Source organism: Lates calcarifer, linkage group LG4, assembly GCF_001640805.2.
Source record: "Lates calcarifer isolate ASB-BC8 linkage group LG4, TLL_Latcal_v3, whole genome shotgun sequence".
Classification (NCBI taxonomy): Eukaryota; Metazoa; Chordata; class Actinopteri; family Centropomidae; genus Lates; species Lates calcarifer.
Window position 1 is genome coordinate 19948347 of NC_066836.1, and position 22567 is coordinate 19970913.

The 22567-nt window shown below is 42.5% G+C and overlaps 1 protein-coding gene across 3 annotated transcripts in view; it reads left to right on the forward strand.

Annotated features, from left to right (window-relative positions):
* LOC108883949 (cadherin-24) overlaps positions 1-22567 on the forward strand; it is a 130628-nt gene that overhangs the window by 43363 nt on the left and 64698 nt on the right. For 2 of the 3 annotated variants that reach the window (XM_018677541.2, XM_018677542.2), the window contains 2 exons: positions 3570-5400; positions 21803-22097. In XM_018677541.2, the coding sequence (XP_018533057.1) occupies positions 3868-5400; positions 21803-22097 (1828 nt within the window). In that variant the 5' untranslated portion in view covers positions 3570-3867. Of the gene's footprint in view, positions 1-3569; positions 5401-8682; positions 8898-21802; positions 22098-22567 lie in introns of those variants that run through there. The other variant, XM_018677543.2, reaches the window with a different exon arrangement.

The following is a 22567-nucleotide window of genomic DNA, read 5'->3' on the forward strand; positions in this document are numbered from 1 at the left end:
TTTAATTCTTTTGGGGTGACTGCTTTTTCTCTTCCCTCCTGGTGTGAGAGACTACTCCCTTTTTTTCTCTTTGACTTCACTGCGTCCACAGAGGCAGTCCCCAGAGCTTTCTTTAGTTTTCTTCCCCCCACAGATATCAGTGGTAAGAGGAGGATTTCAGTGTGTTCAGGGATGTTTGTGTGTCTTCATGAATGTGCATTTCAGAGGATGAGGATGAATGTTGCATTGTGAGTCCAGGGTATTTATTTATTTATTTTTGCATGTGCATCAGTAAATAAATAAACGTCTTTTTTTCTGTAGAGTGTTTTGTCAACAGGGCTTGAAGCCACGTAGCATACGTGTGTTTGTTCATTGTGGAGAGGGTGTGTGTGTGGGCGTGCTGCTGCTGTGGCGGTGCACTTCTCTGTGTTTGCCTGTTCGACAGGAGGGCTACCGAGAGAAAAAGAAGATAGACAGCAAGCAAGGAGGTGAATTGTAATTAAAATTTTCAGTCTCGTTAAGTTGGTGACAGCTTGCAATCGATGGCGAGGATCTGCCTCCAATGCAAATGATCCAAAAGATCATTTGAGTTTTAGGTGGGATGGGACCAGTAAGGGGAAATTAATTAAGATATTTATGGTCCTAATTAATCAGTTCACTGAGAAGTTGCTCTAGGTGCACAGAACTTAGAAACACTGTACAGTCGTAATCATGTGGTTTAAACTCTTTGAGAATGTACCACAACTATACATTTTACAGAACTCTAATTAGGTGGAGAGCTCCCTGGAGCTACCAAGTGTAGCACCCTATCATCTTCATTTACTTGAAATCATGGTACCATATGTAAAGGCTATGGGTGAAATCCCATCCTGATCTTTGCTGGTTCCCCTAGGATGAAAACAACAATTTTGCTGTATTAAATTATATAAAAGTCTAATGAGGAAATATGAGCTCCCTTGTGCTTCAAGTCGGAGCATCCAATTATCTTCACTTACTGCCGTACAGGCACATGCACCCAGGTTAATGTCATTACAATAGCTCTCCCCAAAGGTGCACGGCACAATGCGAAAGGCGGTGACACAGATCAATATGGTACAGAAATGCCTTAACTCTGTTCTGAGTGAAATTTCGGCCTTGAAAATGGGTGTCAGAGATAAAAAGAACTGAAGAATAAAAGCGTCTTTATTCTTGCTTAGGAGCTTCAAAAAAAAACTCACATTGACAGAACCTCCCACACAAAAAATGTTATAAATTTGTGCTCAGCTGGCGACGGTGCCATGTTGATATTCAGCCCTGCATCCCGCCACCTGCCCTAGGCTTGTTAACAAGGTGCCCATGGCAATGATTGCCTGGCCATCAAACTCCCAGCTGATAAGTTCCTCTGGGAGACAGAGGAGCTCTGTCATTGAATTCACCCCGATCGGCTCCTCATGCTGTACATTCGAGATAACACGCGGCCAAACCCAGCCTCATATCCTCTATAATGGCCTCTGTGGCATTTATATATAACTTATTCTGTAAAATCTGTCCAAGCATTTTGCAGCGAGTCTCCTGTAACTACTGGATACATCCTGTTTGCAGCATTTTATCATTTGATGACTGGATTTATATGCACAATTATGGTGTTGTAGCCTGTCGTCAAGATGGTAGCCAGCTAGACACCTGTCACTTCCAATGTTGCAAGGCCGAGGAAGGAGATTGGCTGATTGATTGAAGCCTCAAAGTGCACAGAGGGTGAGGGACACTGTGACAAGCCTGTGATTGACACAGATGAGAGGGGGAAATGAGGATAGGAGCGAGCAACTGAGAGGACAGGATACTAAAACAATATCGAGTTAAAGACAGGGGATAGAGGGAGATTTAGAGAGATAGGCTGAAGAAGAGACAGGTGGTGAGTGGGAGAGGTGGGAAAAGAGAACACGGGAGGGAGGAGGGGTGGGGGTGGATTATCTTTTTTTCCCTTCTCTGTTCATCAAAAGGATTTGCTTATAGAAAGAGCGGATGAGAGAGAGGGAGAGGAAGCTTGAGGACATTGAGGAGAAGTTGAAGGAAAGAAGGGTGAAAAGTATTCCAGGAGGAACATCCCAACTTCAGTCATGCCCCAGTGAATGTGCTGACAGGGTCTGTCTGCGCCACAGTGGAGCAAGTGTCATACACCCAGACAAACCACACCACACTGCACAGGACAAGATGAAACTGGCACTACTTAACCCATAACACACAAGTTTTGCAAAATATCTAAACATGAAATAGAGTTTTACGGAGTTTGATAGCTTTGTCCACAGGAAAATGTAATGCACCTCACAAATTATACACATGAAGTTACTCATTAAAAATACAATTCAACCTGTAGTTGTATAATGTACTCTGCATCTCTGGAGGGAACTCTCTTAAGTTGAAGAAAATAACACTGATGATTGCAAATAGACTGCATTTATATAGTGCTTTTTCTGCCCTTAATAACCACTGAAAGCACTTTACACCACGAGTCGCAATCACCCATTCTCACACACATTCATAGAGTGCTATACAGCACTCTATTACACAAACCATCTTGGGCAATTGGGGTTCAGTATCTTGCACTTGGACGTGTGAACTCGAGGAGCTAGGATTGAACTCTCCCACCCCATGATTTTATCCTTGGGCTTGAAGCCTCAAATTTATAACAGAAAGCCTATGCTACAGCCCTGGATCATGCAATTTTAAAGATGTGGGTATTTACCAGGCAAAAGGGGATTTCTAATGACACATGTCATACATAAGTCTGATTTTTTGATTTTGGCAATTGTTTAAAATCTGTCTAGTTCTCTCAGTGCTTTGGAAATTGTAGTTTTCTGAATTAAACATGCGTGATTTTTATGTTAATGCAATCTGGCAAATAGTCACATTATTGACTTGTCAGATGCGTAGGCTGATGTTACTGAAATACTACTGAAGTATGCCCGCTGTTATCTTAAAACAAGCACACTGATTGATATCTGACATTTTGATTTGGCGTAGGCTTTCCATTTGAGGCTTGAGTGCATGAGAGACATGCTGAGAGCTTGAGTGAGACGCTTGCGAGCTGTAGAACCTTTTAGATCGCTCAAGGCGCTGTGCACAACAAAGTGCATCTGCATCTACGGCTCGAATCTGTATTGACATTCTAACTGACTGATCAAAGCACAATATTAATCCAACTAATTAATCAGGCATCAAAGTGATGTAATACTAGCTTCATATTGTTGCCAGTCCCTTTCTGCACCACAGTCAGAAATCCTTGACAGTCGTTCTCACTAATAAATGCTCAGAGCAGCTTCTAATGGTGTTATCCTATCTTTCTCCATGTAGAATAGTATGATGATAACTTTGTCCCTTTCTATCTAATAGATGTAAGAAAAAATACTTGGGTCATTATGTAGGTATAAATGGATGTGTGTTCTGGGCCTAAAAGCCCTCTGTGCTTGTGAAAATGTGATTGCTGCTCTGTTAAAAGGTCTGTCCTGCCTGCTTGTCTGTGATTTTTCCTACCTGTCTATGCCGCTCCACTTTTAATTAACGCAGCCCAATGATTAAAGTTTTAACTTAATTATCTTTATCTTTTCTCTCAGGGTGTTCAACCCTCCGTGGGAAACTGAATGAGACGCTTCGCAAGAGGAGTGGGAAAAAAACAGCAGAGGGAGGCTTGGTGAGATAGAAGAAGATATTAGGTGCCGTGAAAAAAAAAAGAAGGAGTGACTGACACCTGCCCTCCAGCTCACTGTGAAGGGCACAGAATGGGAGAGTGAGAGGAGCGGGGGGGGGGGCATGAAAGGAGGGAAAACAGAGGAGAGAATGAAGACAACTGGAAAACAAGGCCTGCCTCTCAGCAAACCTCGCTTAAATTAGGACACCTCGCCACAAGTCAAGATGATTACCAGAAATCTGCTCTTATTGGTTTCCCTGTGCCTGTGGGAGGGGCTTGTAGGAGGTGCTTCGGCCAGTAAGATTGTACGGAGGAGAGGAGTGGGCGGATCGCACATGGTGAAGCTAGGGGAGAGCAGAGCTGTGGACCAATGGGATGCAAGCATGGATGCAAATGCAATGCCTGTGGTGACTCTTAGAAACCTGATTAATCATGAACAGGCGGGCGACACTGGGGCTTTTTCTTATTCCAAAATATTGCAGAATCATGCTGCTCCATCTGTAGCTAACAAGGAGAGGCAACCTTATAAGCCCAAGCGTGAGGTTGACTCCGTCAATAAAAAGGAGGCAACTTCACACATATTGGCCAATAACAAGGAGTTAAACCAGGATGTGAAGAAAGTTAAGAACAACACCAAGAGTGCTGAGACTACCAAAACAGGGAGGTCAGAGAAAATGTTCACAATCCATCACAAGCCAGATATACACTCCAATAAGACCCGGTTTAAATCAGGATCCAGATCCAGGAGCAGACCTGACTTGAGTGTCCATACCACAGGTGTGCCTGGAAAAGGATTCAGCATAGATTCAAACCGAAAGCTGAACCTCACTGGCAGTTACGGGGTCCTGAAGCTGCTGTCAAAAGAGAACCTAGTCAGGATCGTCAATTCCCAAATGCAGAGTGTTCCCAGCCTAAGCTTTCCGAGCAAGGGCAGCCGGAGCAGGAAGAGAGATTTGATTGACGTTAATCATGGACAGTTAGAGGCTCAGAAAGTACCGAGACAAGATATGGCTGTCACTCAGTCTCACACTGGATTTGATAATCAGACTGCATTTCCTTATGTAAGCCCAGTCACCACTCCAGATCTTAATCGAGACCAGGGTGCTGACACTCGTATTAATCCACCAAGTGAAGTCAAGCCAGCTTTAAGTAAAGGGCAGGACAACTTGGGAATGCAGGGTTTAGATAATGGCGATAGCAAGAGCAAACACCTCGTCCGTGCGCTGTCAACACCTCGCAGTGAGGTCAGCCTTAGCCCCGAGAAAGAAGTAATGATCAGCCAAACAGAACCACCATTTACATCGACAAAACATCTCCCACTGTATGTTCCCTCTGAAACAAATGATTCTCCTTCATCTGTGCTGACAGTGCAACACCTGGGACTAAGACCAGGGAACAGAGCAGAAGATTCCCATAGAGACCCATTAACAGAGTCAGTTCACACTGCTCAAACAGAACCCAGCACAACTCAGTACCCTGCAGATGAAGACAATAAATTTGTCAACAGCAGTCATGTCCTGAGGCTGCACCCAGCTCCTGAATGGAGCCACGACACGAAAGACGCTGGGATGCAAGCTGTCGATCCAGAAAACGGGAAGGGCCTTGTGTTCGAAGAGGCAGAGTCAGAGGTGAAAGAGGAGCCGCGTGAGCGCATGGAGGGGAAGGGATCGCGCTCTCGCAGCAGGAGGAGCTGGATCTGGAACCAGTTCTTTGTGATTGAAGAATATGCCGGGCCTGAACCTGTGCTCATCGGACGGGTAAGGAAAAAGAAAAACTTCATTCATCATTTACAAGGGCTGTGAACTATTTTATGAATGTTTTATGAATATTTAAGACACTGTTACAAGTCTTTTACATGGCTTATTTAACCTTAGGTCCTCCACTCAGGTACACATCTTATACAAGAGGTGATTAGCATAATTTAACCCCACAGTCATGCTCCGAGTTTTTTTGTACATTGTTAGAAACGTGCAATTGGAATTGATTTACATTGCTACAGTGTGATGTGGTGGGTTCCGGGTAGCCATAAAAACTTCAATGAATCAATGGTGTACTGAGGCGCAACAAAAGCCCCAGCTCCTATCAGCCCAAGGGGCTAGTCATGATCACTACCAATCTGCCCCCGCCAATGGGAATTGACATATCCAGGAGAATTAATAGCTTTACTTTTTCCTTCTGCCATTGATCCTCCCCTAAGGCAGAAGGAAAGAGTACTCTGAGTGTTCCCTCATTTCACTGTAGGTCAGACCTGTCAGCGCTCTTCCCTCATGGTCAGAGGTCCCACTAATGCTATTTCATTGCGGACTGATTTACACTTGGTTTGACAGGATTTATCACCGCATTCTCCCTCTGCACAACACACACACACACACACACACAGGGCTGTAGTCCTATTGCTCTGCTATGCAATTTATTAGAATCATTGACTGGGTATGTCTCACCCCCAGTTCCCAACAGCACACTCCCTCCTCCTTTGAAAGAGTGAGCAGATGAGCGTGGAGGAGGTCATGTTGACTGGACAGAAGGTGTCTCGGAGCCCCGCACTGTAATGGCTGCGCTCTCAGTCCTCAGCATGCGCCAACTGTCTCAGTACCCAGCTGTGGTAGATGAGCTAATTTATAAGCCTGTGTGGCCAGTTTGCTGAGCAAATGAATAGTAATGATCCCTGCGTGACTGCTGCAGGCTGTTGGAAGCCACAGAGTAAGAAGTTGGTGTGTGTGTGTGTGTGTGTGTGTGTGTGTGTGTGTGTGTGTGAGCGCTCAAAGTTGGGCTGGTGCTTAAGAGCTTCGGCTCAGTGGGAGGTGTCTCACATTTAGACACTTAGATAGACAAAATGGCCCAAATTGCTTTGTGTGTTTAGATTTTAATTTCCAGGTGCACACAGATGGGTAGAGCCTTTATGTACAGCCTCCTTGACTGCATCGATGATTAGCCAATATTCAATTTGGCTGTTTTTGTTTTTGCACAATAACTGATGATAGTCTGAACCAAATGTTATGAAGCACTGTTAGTGGCCATGGAGAAGAAGCAAGAGCTAATGGTCCAGCTTACAGATGGCACTGTGTGTAAAGCCATTAGTGCCAATCTGCTGTGTCAAGCAGGTATTTATGCCAGCACATTGTATGGCACTCAAGGAGGGAACAACGCCAGGCCACACACACATGCCCATATGATAGTGCTGACACTTGGAGTACACCCAGAACGCTATTGTAGCTGCATGCTTGTGTGTGTGTGCTGGGCTAGAGATGCGTATGATTAGTACCCTACTGTTTTAGACAGTGACAGCACACATGAATAATGCTCTTATAGATCTTAATACGCTTATGAATTTTTAATCTCCTGCTCTGCTCCAGTGTAGGCCGGCGCTATAGGTAGAGAGATCAATGTGGACACGCTTCCTTGTTTTTCTCCCCTATCAGGGACCTGATTGTGCTTTAATAGAGAGAGCTGTGATGGAGAGCGTGAAGGAATTGACTGTACAGGCCAGAATAGCTCCACCTGCCAGGTCCAGCACAGTCCAAATTCAGGCTCAATCAGCCGCAACCACCGTTGCCTGTGATTCACAGCATGTGTCTCTCCTACAGTCGACTATACCGTGGCCACGCACACATTCAGACTCACAAACCATGCACATCTGAAGGTGAGATTCTGTATTTAACTGTGGCCTCTTTAAAAATCTGCCCCAAACTAACTGATGTGTGCTGCTTTTTGTGTGATCTTGGACAGTTTGGTCTGGATAAATCTATACTAAAGCTGGAAACAAGAGCCAAGACTCTAATCTGTGATGTCAATGAGAGACAAAGGCTCTGCTGCTAAACTGATAATGAATTATGGGCCAACTTTGTGGACACAGTGGCAGCACCCAGTGTAATTTTCAAGGGATATTTATAAGCTCTTTCTCTGATCCTTTGGAAGAATTATCAAAAACAGCTCGTTTAGTATGAAATCTAAAACAAGCAGCCAATCAGTTACCAGTTGTTCATTCGCTGTTGGAGTGGCTCATGAAACATCTTTATACTGTCAAAGATCTTAGTTTTTGTTTACTGTGGCATCTTGTTTTTGGAGAATTGTTCGGGTTCATAAGAGTTGCCAAAAAGGGCAAGAAACATTCTGAGCAGTGAATTGTCTGACTCAGTTTTCTGCTCTCCATCACCCCCCCCCCCCCCCCCCCCTGTCTCTCTCTTACACACACACACAGACACACACAAAGACACACACACACGCACACACAGAGAGACTTGCAGACGATGCCGTGTTACTATATTTTCTCACGCTGGAGTGTCTCTGCCCCATGATAATTGTGAATTTAATTGATGCTGTCACATGGTCTGTAATGGGGTTTCAAGTGATTGCAGAGGCAGTGTGAAAGAAACACAGATTTTTCTTCAGGAGAAAAGGCGCCTCAGCAGAGCTGGGATTAAGAAAAAAACACCCCTTTCTGATTAGCTTTTCTTTCCCCTTCACTCTCCTCTTGAAATGCAAACTCGTTGGGACCTTGTGCGGGGAGACAACGTGACATATATAGTAGTTTCTTCTTCTCTGTGAGGAAATTCCAACGTCTCCATCTTGCCCTGTTTCACCTTTATAAAAAACGTAAGTGCAAGAGCTACCTGGCAAGTCAGGGAATATGCATATGTAATTCACCAGTGCAACAGGAAATGGACCTAGGCTATCATCATCATTAGCATATCATTAACATCAGCATGAACATACATAATTCATAGTTAGTGAAATATGCCCGTATTACACAATTAACATTATTGTATTTGCCACACATGACACAACAGCACAGTATGAATATAAAATGTGTAGATATCAATGTGAAACAGTAATTAAATAATTTAAACTTCTGACACATTGAACAATACCAACCAATTATTTAGCTTTCTTATTATGTGGAATCATTCATTAACATTCGCTACTGAAAATTGCTCTGCAAAATGCAGTTAAAAGATTCCTCCAGCCTGAGGGCATCTAAAGATATATAAATAACTCGCTTATTGACCGTTCTGTTATTGATAACTCCTGTGCCTCTGTGCTGCGCCTCTGGGTGCAACGTGCGCACACATGATATTGCGAAAGCGCTCATAGGAAGTCGGCAGTGTGATGCAAGGACGAGAAGGAGGCTGTCAGAGGAAGTTAAGTGCTGGCGTTTGAGACTGTGTACGTGTGCGCACACATTATGTTCTTCTCTGATGCTCACTCTAGCAAAGCCCTTTCCTCATTAGCTACAAGCCAGTGGTGGAAAGTAAAAGTAAGTAAAGTTCATTTACTCAAGTGTAATTTTTGAGGTGCAGTGCTTTTGAGTATTTCTATTTCATTTTACTTTATTCTTCCACACCATTGCATTTATTTCAAAGCTATAGTTACTTTACAGATTTCACAGATTTTCAAAAAATATCAACAAGTAATATTGATATGAAAATATAGATTCATTTTAGTAGATGATACTGTGAAAGGGGCATTTTAGGATACTGAGTATGGTACTATCTTTCTCAGGCTACTTTAAAGAGGCACTCTGCATTACACATGAAGATCAACCTGTGAAAGCAGTTGTAAAAAATGGAGGAACATTCTGAAAATATCAGAATATAACTCAGCTTGGGCTTGAGACCTCAGTTTTTATCAGAAAGTCTGTGCTATAAAGTTGGGGTCTGGAGTTTGAATTGTGAATCTAACCAAAGGCACTGTTAAGATGAATTATGGAAAGTGTGGTATCCTGTATCCAGTGTTTTGAAACTTGACAATAGGGATATGCTGGACTTATTTTAACTATTCTTTTTTTTTCTCGTGCATCCTTATGAAAATGACTGTACATGGCTAAATTGCTGGATTTCCCATTTGACCCTTCATATAATATCTAATGGCATTCAAAGTATTTACTCAACAACACAAGGAATTCACAGGGAACAACTCATGGACATACTAGACGAAATTCAGACATTGCTGTAGTTTGTATTCATTTATCACATAATGTTGCAGTCTGGAAAACCGAACAGTGGGTCCCAGGTGTTCTGAAGAGAAAACATACCTGTGTCAGGACAAGTATGGCTTGATCACAGATCACAAGAGAAAGATCACAAGTTGCACCAGTTGCTCGTCTTTTTCTGTTGTATTCCTAACAGAGGAGCTGTTCAAAGAACATTTCCTGTCCTCAGTGATTGATAAATGTATCTGGGTATTACCACCAACAACCACAAATTTCACCTGATTAACCAGAAGTGAACTCTTTAATCTACAACTTAAAGTACATACTTTTGTACAGTTATGTAAGACAAATATTGAATGCAGATTGGAGAGATTGGAGATTGACCTACACCCACATTCTGGAAAACACACAGACACGTGAATTCGAAATACATATTTATGTCGAAAGCTGGTAAAATCCACATTATGTTTGCACACAAACACACTACAAAATGCTGGGTCTTTGTAAGTCCTGCTTCAAAACCGTAAAGAACACAACTCTGGTAAAAGTGAAGAAACCAAAGAAAGGAGACAGTGGAGAGGCATACAGTCACACACATGTGATTGTGTCAATGGGGGGAGGGCAGTATTAACTGTAAACACACACACCTCCTGACAAGGAACTCATCAATAATAATTTAAAAAAAAAACGTCTTCTTGCAAACAGCTCTGTGTTTTTTGTGTGCTCCCACTCTTACTCTCCCTGTAGAAATCATTTAGCCTGCGGGTCCGAACACAGCAGGGGTGAGACAGCAATTAGAGAGTGACTACATTTTATGGAGGGAGGAGAGGGGGAGATAACAAGACAGAGGAGAGTGAGAGTACCAAGCAGGACACAGAAGGGATGATGTAGAAGAAGAGGGGTAAAACCAGAGAGAGAGAGAGAGAACAGAGAGAGATTTGGGAAAGTAGAGTACAGTGAGGGCAACATTAATGGCATGTAGATATACAGAGCAGACTGGTAAGGAAAAAAGAGAGTGGTTGAAAGTGGGGAAAGGTTAATGGCTTACAACTGGCGGAGAGGAAGAACGTGTGAGGCAGTTATAGAAAAAAAGAGAGGAGGGGAAGGAGTGAGAGATCACACACGTTTCTAAAGCTGACCTCACAGCCTGTAAAGGCCGGAAGCGAGTTGGAGAAAGACAGGCTGGAGAGAGAAAGTGAGGGTTATGAAAAGAGGCAGCCAGGAATCCAGGGCATTGATGACAGAACTGAGCAAGGGGATGGGCAGGGTTTACACGAAGGGAAATACAAGAGAGAGCGAGAGGATGAAGACAGTGGTTAAATACCATGTTATTGCAAACCCCGTTGGAGGCCACATTCAAATGTGTCTCTGTGCTGAGTGGGAGCAGGATCACATAGAGAAAATAATAGACGGGATGACTGAAGGAACAAGGCTAGAAGTGGAAAAGAGGAGGAACAAAAGAGGAGAGTCTATTAAAGATGGAATTCAAAGGAAACACAGGCTTCCTTTCTCTCCTTTACTTCCAATCTTCCTTCTCTCTGTATAGCTCGTGTTTCATCTCGGGATAATGTTGAACAAATCAGCAAAGCGAGCATCTGAATTTAAAGCATCGTTCTCCCGGATGTGAGAATGGCGGTATTTTATCTTTGGGAGTATATGAACCTCTTAGAATACATCTGCACCATTTTCAACTTAATATAAAAATGCATTTGTAGATAAAACTGGAAATGTAGGTTAGTGTGTGTGTAACTTTAATAACCTGAGGTAATGTAATAACATAAAGCATAAATTGGAATCAGAGCTGGTGTATTATCACCTGAGGTTAACCCTTCAAGGTTGGCTGTGTTGGTGATGAGAAATAATGTGTGTTTTTAGCCAGTGAGCATTAATGTGACATAGGGAATATGTGAGGTGAAGAGGCTTTGCAGGAGTTGAATTCATGATTATGCATAGCCCAGTGTGAGCTCTGTGACCGTGACCTTGAGCTAATATTTATGCGTTGGCCTGGACCGTGCGCTCCACTTCTCCCCGTGGCCCTGAAGGAGGTCGTGAGTCAGGGAGTGGAGGGCACGGGCGAGAGAGGAGAGCAGGGGAGGCTAAAGAAGAGAGGAAGTCACATGATGGAGGGAGACAGAGAGAGAGAAGGGCTGCAGTGGAGCAGACTATTGGAGATAATCATAGGATCTGGTCAGTTTTTCATCGTTGTAGCTAAACACATCTGATTTGAACTTTAAGCTACCAGTTAAAAGTGGATGAACTTTGTGGCATGTCAGTACAATATCAGTATCTTGAACCCGACCGCTGTGGCTGATTGAAATGTAAAAATCTAACAACCAATCATAGCTTGAATATCCCAAGAGCTATACCCAAAATCAACACATTATCAATATCCCAGTATTAAATCTCTCTCTCTCTCTCTCTCTTTATATATATATATATATATATATATATAGCTTTGAGCTTTAGTTGTCTCGGACTAGATTCCAGCACTAAAGGCAGCAGTGTTGGTAACCTAAATATGGTGACAAGTTTCTACTTAATCAGAACATGAAGTTTTACTTAGTCACACAACATGCCACACATCGGTCTACTTGGGTCACTTTTGTTGAATTCAAATGAAAAAAAAAAAAAAAACACAGTATCATCTTGCCATGCTAGCAGCTGTGAGTCTGTAATACTCAGTTAATCATAGGATGGATAAAAGTTATAATGCATAAGTTGTTGTAATCCTAACATGCTCACAAGGACAATGGAAGTCAAAGGGTCTTATGTTACCCAGATTAGTATGACATGACAAAGGGTCCTGTGTTGCCTAGTGTCCCATGTGCCCCAGGTCTATATAGCACATAATGAGAACCTGAAAGAGATGTTCCCCAGCTCTGTATTATGACGTGGGAACCCATCAAAGGAGTTTTCTGTTCCCCAGCACTACTGAATGGCTCTCAGTATAATACGCCTACACTTATCAAATGGGTTAGGAGTTAGGTGTGTTGTATTTATATAGCTGTTTTGAAGCCTTCTTCTAATTTAAAAAAAAAAAACAGATAACTTCACCAGAGGAATCTTTCACTTGAACACAAGTTGTTTTGGGATGCTTTGTGAAACAACTCCTGCTGTTGTTGGGAGGGCAGTCTCTGATTAGTACTAAACACAAAGTACAGCTGAGGCTGAGGTGTTATTAGTTTTGCAGGTATTTGATCATAAACTGAAGTTTGAAATTGTCAACCTGATAGTGGTGCTAGATGAAAAAATTAGTATTTAAGACTGACTTTGGGGAAAAGATTTGGCTAATTGCAGCAAAGCTTTTATTGTTTTGGCTGCCATGGTTTACTCTAGCTTTGTAATGAAAACATAGTATATTACATTTTATAAATGCTTGTTCTTGTTATTTGTGTGCAACAGCTGGTGTGAGTAGTGGAGACCAGGGGAGAAAGGTAAAAGTCTCGGGCCACAAAAGAGAGGAGTGCATGGTGAGGGCAGGCCAGAAGAGGAGAGCAAGGTCAGGAGAGACGAGCAGGAGGGCAGGGGCGAGCAGAGTGCACGGGTGACAGGGTGGCAGCCAGTGGGAGGAGGAAGATGGGAGTAGTAGGAGAGCAGGAGGAGGAGGAGAAGGGGAACAGAAGGGAAAGAGAGGAGGGAATCTTCTCTTTAGCTTGCTGACACATGCAGACACACAGGTTAATTTTTTAATGCATCCTCAGAGGCATGACTTTGCAAACACAGAGAGATAATTCAACTGAAGTGACACACAGTATTAATAAGGCATACGGTACATGTTGTACGCCCCATATATTTTATTATATAATGCATTAAAAGTCAACAATATGCAGACTCTAAATACATTTTGCAATGCTGTATGTTATATATTTTTTTAGATAATATACAACAGAATATTATTTCAGCACAGTATTTTTTCCTTAATCTATATGTAAGTAACCATTCTTTTATACGTTAAGCATTACAGAACTTGTGCATTTGTGCCAGAAAAGAAAATCAATTTTTTTCACAAAAACTCAATACTAATAACAGCATAATGAATAAGATAAAGAGTGCTTTAAATTCCCTTTCATTACCACACACTGTTCTTCCTTTACACACACACACACACACACACACACACACCACACCGACTTTTGGTTTTCCAGTGGTAAAAGCCATTCCTCTTAGCAGTGGCACGCGGTGGCATATATGTGGGCGATTTGCCCTTTAAATGTACGGCAGTGAGTTAAGCCTCCAGTGGCCTTTTCCAAGCTCGTCTCCCTCGGCTAAAAATATGATGTGAAGTATACACCACCAGAGTGGGGCACTGCAGCAATAAAACACAAACAATCATTCGACCAGCCAAGACACACACACACACACACACACACACACACACACACACGCTCTCATACATCAGCTGATTATGATAATCAAAAGTTGGATTTGCATACTCTGAGGCTAAAAGCACAGTTTAGTCCTGAATAATGTATCGTGGAGGAAGGGAACAATGGTGAGATGCATTGAACAGCTTATGGTGCTAAAGGAAAAGTCTAATAATGATGAATAATGAATGTTCTATTAGGAAGTGTGTGAGTGGGAGGAAGTGTGTGTGAGTTTGACAGAGAAGGATTTCGCAGTCTGTGTTTGTGCGTGTGTGTGTGTGTTGAAGTAGAGGCCACACAGCGTGCCCTCCAGAGACAGACTGAATTAGATCAAACGAGAACAGGGCAACATGTCCACACCACAACAAACTGAATTAAAGAGGCAACTGACGCTAACCAAACTTCAATGCTAAATCAATGGTGGATCAATGCTAAACAATTAACTGCCGCTCCTCATGACATATTAAACCGTGTCTCGCTGTAAGACAAACAGACAGGGAGCGAGAGGAGACTGTTTTCAATACCGTCTTGACATTTTACTGTGAGCACATAACAAAAGGGAATCCCCCCCCCGCACCCGCACCCGCTGCAAAAATGGGTTTGATTGAAAGTTCAGACGGAATTTAAAACTTGTCACAGTACAATAGTCTGTCTTCTGAAGTCTCAACTGCTCCTTAGAGGCTGGGTTGGTTTCTGCCTCTGTTTCTGTGAGGGGTTTCTGTTCCAGTGCGTCTGCATAAATGGAAGTTGTTTTTATTATGTGTGTCTGCATTGATTAGGCAGGAGAGCCAGGCAGTTGAATGAGAGCGTGTAAATTTGCATGCATGTGGATGCACATGTGTGTCACACCTGGGTGAAACTCTATTTGCATACTTTTTATGGTGGTTGTTTTATGTGGTTATAATGGTTTGTTTTAGTCTGGTAGGGGTTGTTTTCACATCACGACAATTACTGTGCTCACTGGAACTGTAGTGAAAGTTAAATCATTATAATTTTAACTTGTCTTAATTTCACAGTTTTGGCATAATTTCTATCAGTAATTTTAACATTATACTGGCAAAAATAAGTCTGACACGGTAAGAAACAAGCAGCCAGGTGGTCAGAGAGGATGTAAACAAGCCAACATTTTAGCTAAATGAACTAACCCACTTTATTATGAAGTAAAATGTGCAATGCACATGTGCATGCACCAGTAATATTGGCAATAATCCACAGCACTGGAAAACTGTGTGCACAAGTACTACAAGTGCAGCAGGCCGACGTTGACTCAGACTATCACTTATAAACTGTAAACTTTGGTGGATGTTTACAGCTACCAACCTCTGTACTAACTTTTACTGTTCAACTTATTTTTCCTTTTAAATAAGTTTCAATTGTTGGACTACTTGTGTCTTCTGCCTTGTCTGGCTTATTTTAAGCAATGTTGCAGGGTTATTCTCACTAACTGAAATTATGTCCATAACCTAAGTAAAAACTAAAGTAAACCCCAAATTATAATTTATTTCTGTTCTGTTCATCAGTGGGACTCTAAATATTGGCCATGTGATTTGGAAATCATGTATTTGACCTAGTTATAATGGACAGTCATAATTATCTGATCTGATGCATAACAGGCTCCAACATCATCTGATATAATTCAACTTTATTTGATTAGGTAGAATCTGGCAGTTGGCAGAAATATTAGCTTCAGCCCTCACAGATTCACTGACTGGTAGTAACTGTTATATACTGGTACAACTGTTAATATAACATTTCTTGTCTGATTCTAATTCAGTTGTTTTTTATTTTATGGGTACATCATTTCTGAATTATTTTCCCAAGATGTTTTCCAGAGAGAACTTTGTGATTTGATAGCAATCATAGAAAAACACTTTGTAATTGCTAGTGTAACCTAGAAAGTAATTTAGTCAGTGCACAGCAGGTATAAGTGAACATGCAAACACAGCTAAAAACAATGTTTGTCTACACCAAGTGTAGCTCAACATACTCTAAATGATGAATACATTTTTCAGTAACAAGTAATGCATCTTTACTTGGGATTAAATTAAGCTTTATTTTCAAAATTCTATTTTCTCCCCAAATTATTACCAAATAACAAAGTTACCAGGAAATGTATTGGAAATTATTAGAAAATTAGTCGGGAATTTGGACTTATAAAAGAAAGGACCTCACATTCTACTTAAAATGTTCACTTGGGTGGGTATGCGAACAAAAATATTAGGTTATGTTATTATGTTGTGTTAAAAGTTTTAGGGGACATTTTAAAACAGAAAATGTTAATAATGATGAAAACACAAGATTCAGCCATGGTTCAGGTTCTTCCCTAACCCTATCCCAGTAATTTTCACATGGTCCCTGTTAAATATGAGCTGTACTGATGCAGCCTGCTATACCTGTGTCCACATACTTGTTTGTGTTTGTACATGGGTGTGTAGGTGTGTGTTAAATCTCGCTCTCCCGAGGTCCAGATGGGGATCCACTGCTCTCCAGATGGGAGAGAGAGTGAAGACATCTGATGATGACAGAGCTGATCACAGCCAGCCCAGAGAGTTGTTGACTTTAATTATTAGTCACTGAGTAGATGTTGGCCTCAGCTTTGTGCTGTGCTCTATTAACTGCCCCACACTTCCTGGCCAGCTCTCAACTGTTTCTTCTCTCTCCAGGTCAGGCGCCACTGGCACTCAGAGGCACACACAGAATACACAGATACACACATTCTTAGTCACGCCTTGGCTCCTTGTACATTCTGTGCAAATGACTGTGCCAAGCGGAGGTTCAGCCAGGGCAGAGAGAGCCTGAGAGTCATTACACCTCTTTCTTTAAAGTTACTGTGGCCAGCACACACACACACACACACATACACGCACACCCAGACACAAACACTCACCTGGATAGACTCTTGATAAAATGGTCACGTATAGTATAAGAAACACATGCACACAAAGGTACACGCACACACACACACACACTAACTAACAATATCTCAGTGGTAGGTAAGCTGGCCACAAAGCCAGTTTCATTTCAGACAGGCTCTCTGAACTCATATGGGCCCTGTCCCAAATTAATTTCACTGCCGTTTTCCCTGATCGGTCTGTTTCTTCAGACGTCTCTCTGAGTTGGTGGGGCCTGTTCCAAATCGATTGGCTGACCCTCTCCCCTCTGCCCCACTTGACCCTCCCTGGCTGATATGAAAGAGCTGGCTCAGTCCCAGCCAACGGCGATAGCTCCGCCCGGCGTTGTTGTGGAATTTGACTGCCCGGTGGGGCTCGCGCTTATGCTATCGGCCTTTGCTTCTTTTCAAGTTGCCACACTGAAGATGAATAGCTTCCACCTCCTCCACGGGCTTGCAGGGAAGATTGGTGGATATTCTCACACCTACCTGCGTGCCCTTGCAAACTCTCCCTGATATGTTTGGGGAATTGAACTCCACCGCCAGTCGCAGGGCTCAGCGGTGCCCTGCACTGACGCTGCACGCTCACTGGCGTTTCACGTGAGCTGCTGGCCGATTTTCCATGGTCTGTAATTTTGCCTGCTACATAACATCCCTCCTTTTCAGCCTCACACAAGCACAGTGACCACACACACACATGAATTTGTGGGGGAAAACATCCACATTCATTAGGCTAATGCAGAGCGGTGGAAAAAAACACATTTTCCTGGTGTTTTTATGATTTATTGTGCGGCAGAAATGTGAAATTGTGTATATGGGGTATTAGTTATTTAAGTGATTTAGAGGTTGGCAGAGAGTACTTTTCCTCCTCGCTTGATGATTTATGGTTATTGCAAAAATGTGAAATTGAGTATATGAATATAAGCATATTACCTTATGATAATATAAGTAATTGAAGAGATTTAGGAGTCTGGGGAGGCCGGGTGTTGCATACACAACAGGCACCAAGGAAAATGGAAATGGCAGCTTATCAGGCTGAAATCACTCTCCAAGCAGAGGTGACACATCAGTAAATTTGGGTTTTGTGGCCAGTGGCTTCATATTGTTTGGCTCTTGATATATTTGATAGTATATCAGGGGGTTATGAAATGTAGGAGTTATGAGATGTCATATTATTCACGTTAAGCGGATGTGAAATATGGTGATAGCCAGTTGTGTTATAATATTGTTTGGATATTTTTGCACACTGACAGGTGGCTGAGAGATATTCCAAAGCTGTGCCACCTCTGTAGCCATAAAATATCCATTGCCGTTATATCTGGATAAGTATGTTTTCCTTATTAGACTTTCCTATTAATCTTGCAGGGACAGATAAGGGTGAGAGGTCAGCCTTAAATGGATTTGGTTTCCTTAGGCTGGGCTCTCCTGCTCCAGAATGACTCTGAGCAGTGCTTTCAATCAGCTTTGCCACCACTCACTGTGGTAATGATGGCCGGGGCTTCATTAAGAAGCTCGTTAAGTCCCCTCGTTAAGCTGCAGGGCCGTTAAGACTTTGATTGTTAATGGCACTTCGTTAAGGAGAGCGAAGAACCAGGCTCCCATGGTGGTCCTGACCAGCCGGGTGTTTTGGCCAATTGGCCCCAGTTGGCTCTGACAGAAGATGAGAAGAAGCCTAAACTCAGTGTAGGTCAATATGTAAGCAATTTTCAATGAACTTGTGTGACCCTGGCTGAAACAGTACACAGTTGATTTCAGTAACAAAAGCTGTAAACCTGTACAGGTGCAGTAGTGGTTGGAGAAAAACTATTTTTACATACATAAGTGGCATTTCGTCAAATGAGTGAAGGTAAGCTGCAAGATGCCACGGTACTGGAGATATTGGCCCTGCATCTAGATTTTTCCGTGGACAGTGATGTGTGAGGTGTGTTTATCTTTTGCCTCTCTTTTACTTTCAGGCAGTCAACTGACTCTTTTTTGCTTGCCCTCCACTGACTGTACACATTGTCCTTGTGTCATTTTGACATAAGGAGAAATTCAGGCATACACCAGACTATTCTATGTCCAAACGTTTGCAACGCTGCGTCTGCCAGGTTTGAATTGTGTACCAGGGCTGCCTGTAAGAAGTGGATGTGGACGTCATTTATCTACTTTACTATAAATATGGATGGTGCAGTAACACAGCAGTTAAATCTGATCACAAGTTGTCACTGGAGACTGAGACCCATGTGGATGCCATGCATCAACATGATGTGTCTTCAGTCAAAATCTAGAGCTGTATAATGTATTTGAATCTACACAGCTAGGTCTTAATTATGCCATAAATAATAAGCCTTGTCAGATTTCTGATTTGTGTTGTCTGGGCTCAAAAGCACATCAGAAGCAGGAAAGATAAAAAGTGTTGCAAATTTAGTCAGTGTTCAGAAAATAGGGAGTCAGTCAGTAAGGGCCACCAAGTCTAAAATGGAACTAGACAGACAGGTAAAATCAGACAAGAACAAATGTCTGGAGGGCAACAGCAAAAACTACATTGACAGTCTGGCAGAGGACTGCTGGTTGTGGGCAGGTAAATATAGGGAATGGCAGATTAAGGGGATCGAGGGACAGGTACTGTAATCAGCACCTGTCTGCAGGACAGAATGAGTACAGCTCTGGATAAACCTTTCTTTCATGAAAGACAATTTGACATGTCACAGTAGGAAAGCACATGTATAAATTATACAATTAATGATGGATGAACGTGGCTGCTTCAGTGTCAGGATCCTAATATTCAGCACACTGGCTCCCTGTCACATTATCATTGCTTAATAGGACACTTGAATAGAATGGAACCATTGTTAAGGTTATTAACACCTGTGCTTTTCCCACTGTGACATATCAAAATGTCTGTTGTGGAAAAGGCCTGTGCACAAAGAGCATCAGAAGTAGCTGTCACTGAAAATGGGCAAATGTGCAATGCTGTTGTCACGACAAGTCTATATTGAGAAAAGTTGCATGATGCCTCTCTAAAATGATTTGCAGCTTAAAATTCTGTCTTCACAATGGAAAAAAATATCAAAATGTCGATCATGACTCACTCTGCTCAGTGTCTGTATGCTCAGAATGTTTAGGGAAATATGACTAAATGCAGAGCTTCCAAAGCAAAACTCAGGCTGTACATTCTGACCAGAGAAAGAGAAGTATTGTTAATGAACACACACACACCTGTTCGTGAGCTTGACATGATTGTTCATGAGGAAACTAGTGTATTTAGTTATATTCTGATGTAACTGTAAAATGCCTTAAACATGGACATCAGGAGTGGTTTGACAAGTTTCAGTTGGTGTTTTCCCGCCATGAAGACTTGTGATACAGCTGTAAGTGCCAGGAGTCCAAGATAACCACAGCCTCCTTTTTCTGTGAAGCAGCAAACTACAAAGTTGTTATAGCTTCCTTTTAAGCTCACAGGGTACAAGTGTTTGATATGTAAAAGATTTTGGCTGGTGTATGACTTCCACACATGGTCACCTTCAATAGCTCCCATAGAAACTAAAAAAACTGATCTAGTGATCTAGTGTAGTGATGCTAGTAGTGGCATAGCTGATTAAAAGACAGACATTACAGGGTGTAGGGATATAGAGAAAAGCCTTCAGACCCGCAGTAGCTGTATTTCCAGTTGCCTAAGTGCATAATGCTCTCACATGACACGCTCGATGTTGGCGAGAGTGCTTTCAGATTTTCCTATTTGCATTGTCTTTTAAATAAAGGGATCTTTTGAAGGTGAAGTGTTGTTTAAGTTTTGACTTTGTGCCAACTCGCTCCCACACTTTTAGCTTTCAACTTTCAGACACTCTGAACTTATGATTGCTTTCTTAGCTATAAACAACCTTGTCAACATCCGCACTTATCGTTTACCCCCCGGGAAGCTGGCGTATCCGTGCTATTTCCCTCCTTGAAAAATGGCGATCCTCAAAGTAAATGAACATTTCGATTCACAGTATCCATTCTCATTTCATTTAGCAAATGTGCTTAGCTGTTGCCACGCAACAATGCCTTCCTGAGCTAAACCCCCATCCCCTCCCCAGCCGGTTCTCTGCTCTCTTCTCTCCGTCTAAAGTCACAATGTCACACTTTCTTGTGAGTGGGGGCTAATTTAACACTTTTTTTGTCTCAGTTACTATTCAGACCACGTAGGTGCAGGGTAATGAGATTGAATCTTGATGTGCTGGGCGCATCCTGCTGGCGTGTCTCTCTTTTTTGGGGACGGAGGACAGTGTGGAGCCTTCCCTGATATTACCTCTCCCTGCATGAGAGGACGCTGGTTGCTCTATTGCTCTGCTATCCCGCCAGGCGCTGATCCAATAAAGCTTGACACAGGGCTGTGATCGATACAGCATGTCCCACTGCCATGCACCCCTCCATTCTCCCTCATACACACCTTTTAGTTAGGGAATAATTGATTGGCCCACCGTTCATTATTCCTTTGATTTGGTGCTTTCATTAAATAGCAAGGGTGCTGCATGTGCACAGACTAGTAAGCTTTCACCGTCCACAGCTGCTTGGAAGTGAATAGAGGCTTTAAGAGTGAGCAGGAGAGCATGTGTTCTGGATATCATTGAGATTAAGGAGATCCTGGTTCATAACTACTCATACTGCAGGAATAGTGCGATGAGACAGTACAATGGGATGAAAGTGTGTGTGAGAGTGAGGGAGGTATTGTGCCTATTTCTTTTGTCTGCCTCTGTTTAAATTCATTATATCCTGCAGGCATGCAGAGGATAATCTGCTTGTTTTGTCTTCACTGCCTGTCTCGAAAAAACAAACTTAATTTTTTAACTGGTGTTTACTCTTGTCTTTCTTTCACACCCTTTCCCTTCCTGTCTGTCCTTACCTTCCACAACCCCTCACTTTCTGTTTCCACCCATGTACTGCCCCTTGCTTCCATTTTGTCTGCCCTCCTTTCCTTTCTTCACTCCTCTCCACATCCTCTCTCACCTCAGCTCCACACAGACATGGACAGGAATGATGGACGCACAAAGTATGTCCTGCGAGGTGAGGGGGCGGGCTCGGTCTTTGTGATAGACGAGAAGACAGGCAACATCCACGTCACCAAGCCACTGGACCGTGAGGAGAAGGACGAGTACCGTCTCATCGCCACGGCCACCGACAGGCAGACTGACCGTGCCCTGGAGCCCTCGTCACAGTTTATAATCCGGGTGCAGGACATCAATGACAACCCGCCTGTCTTTGATGAAGGCCCCTACAGCGCCACCGTGCCTGAGATGGCAAATATAGGTACTGAAACGGGGGTGGGCAGTGGGAGGGTGGGTGTAGAATTTATTTAGGGCCAATGAGGAGTAGATTATTGGGCCTGAAAGTGTTATGAAATTGATAATCAAATTAATAAATCAATAAAAATAGATCAATCATTTTTATAAATATATATATTAGAACATATATAGAGAAATATATTCATTATAAAAAAACAAATTAATGATTATTCTTTAAAGTTATTCATTTTTATATCATATTGTCATTTTTCATGATGGTGGAGTTGTCATCAGTGCCCACCCACCTCACCTTTCAGCCAATCACATTGTGACCTCACGTCCATTACCAGTTGACTGGCAAATAAAAACAGTTACAACACAGTAAGTTAACCTCTCCTTTTATTTAGCTTACTACAGACTACACATCCTTCCTCTCAAGCCAGCTAACTGTCTAGGTGAGTTTATGAACTTGGATTTATTACATAGCAATAAAGT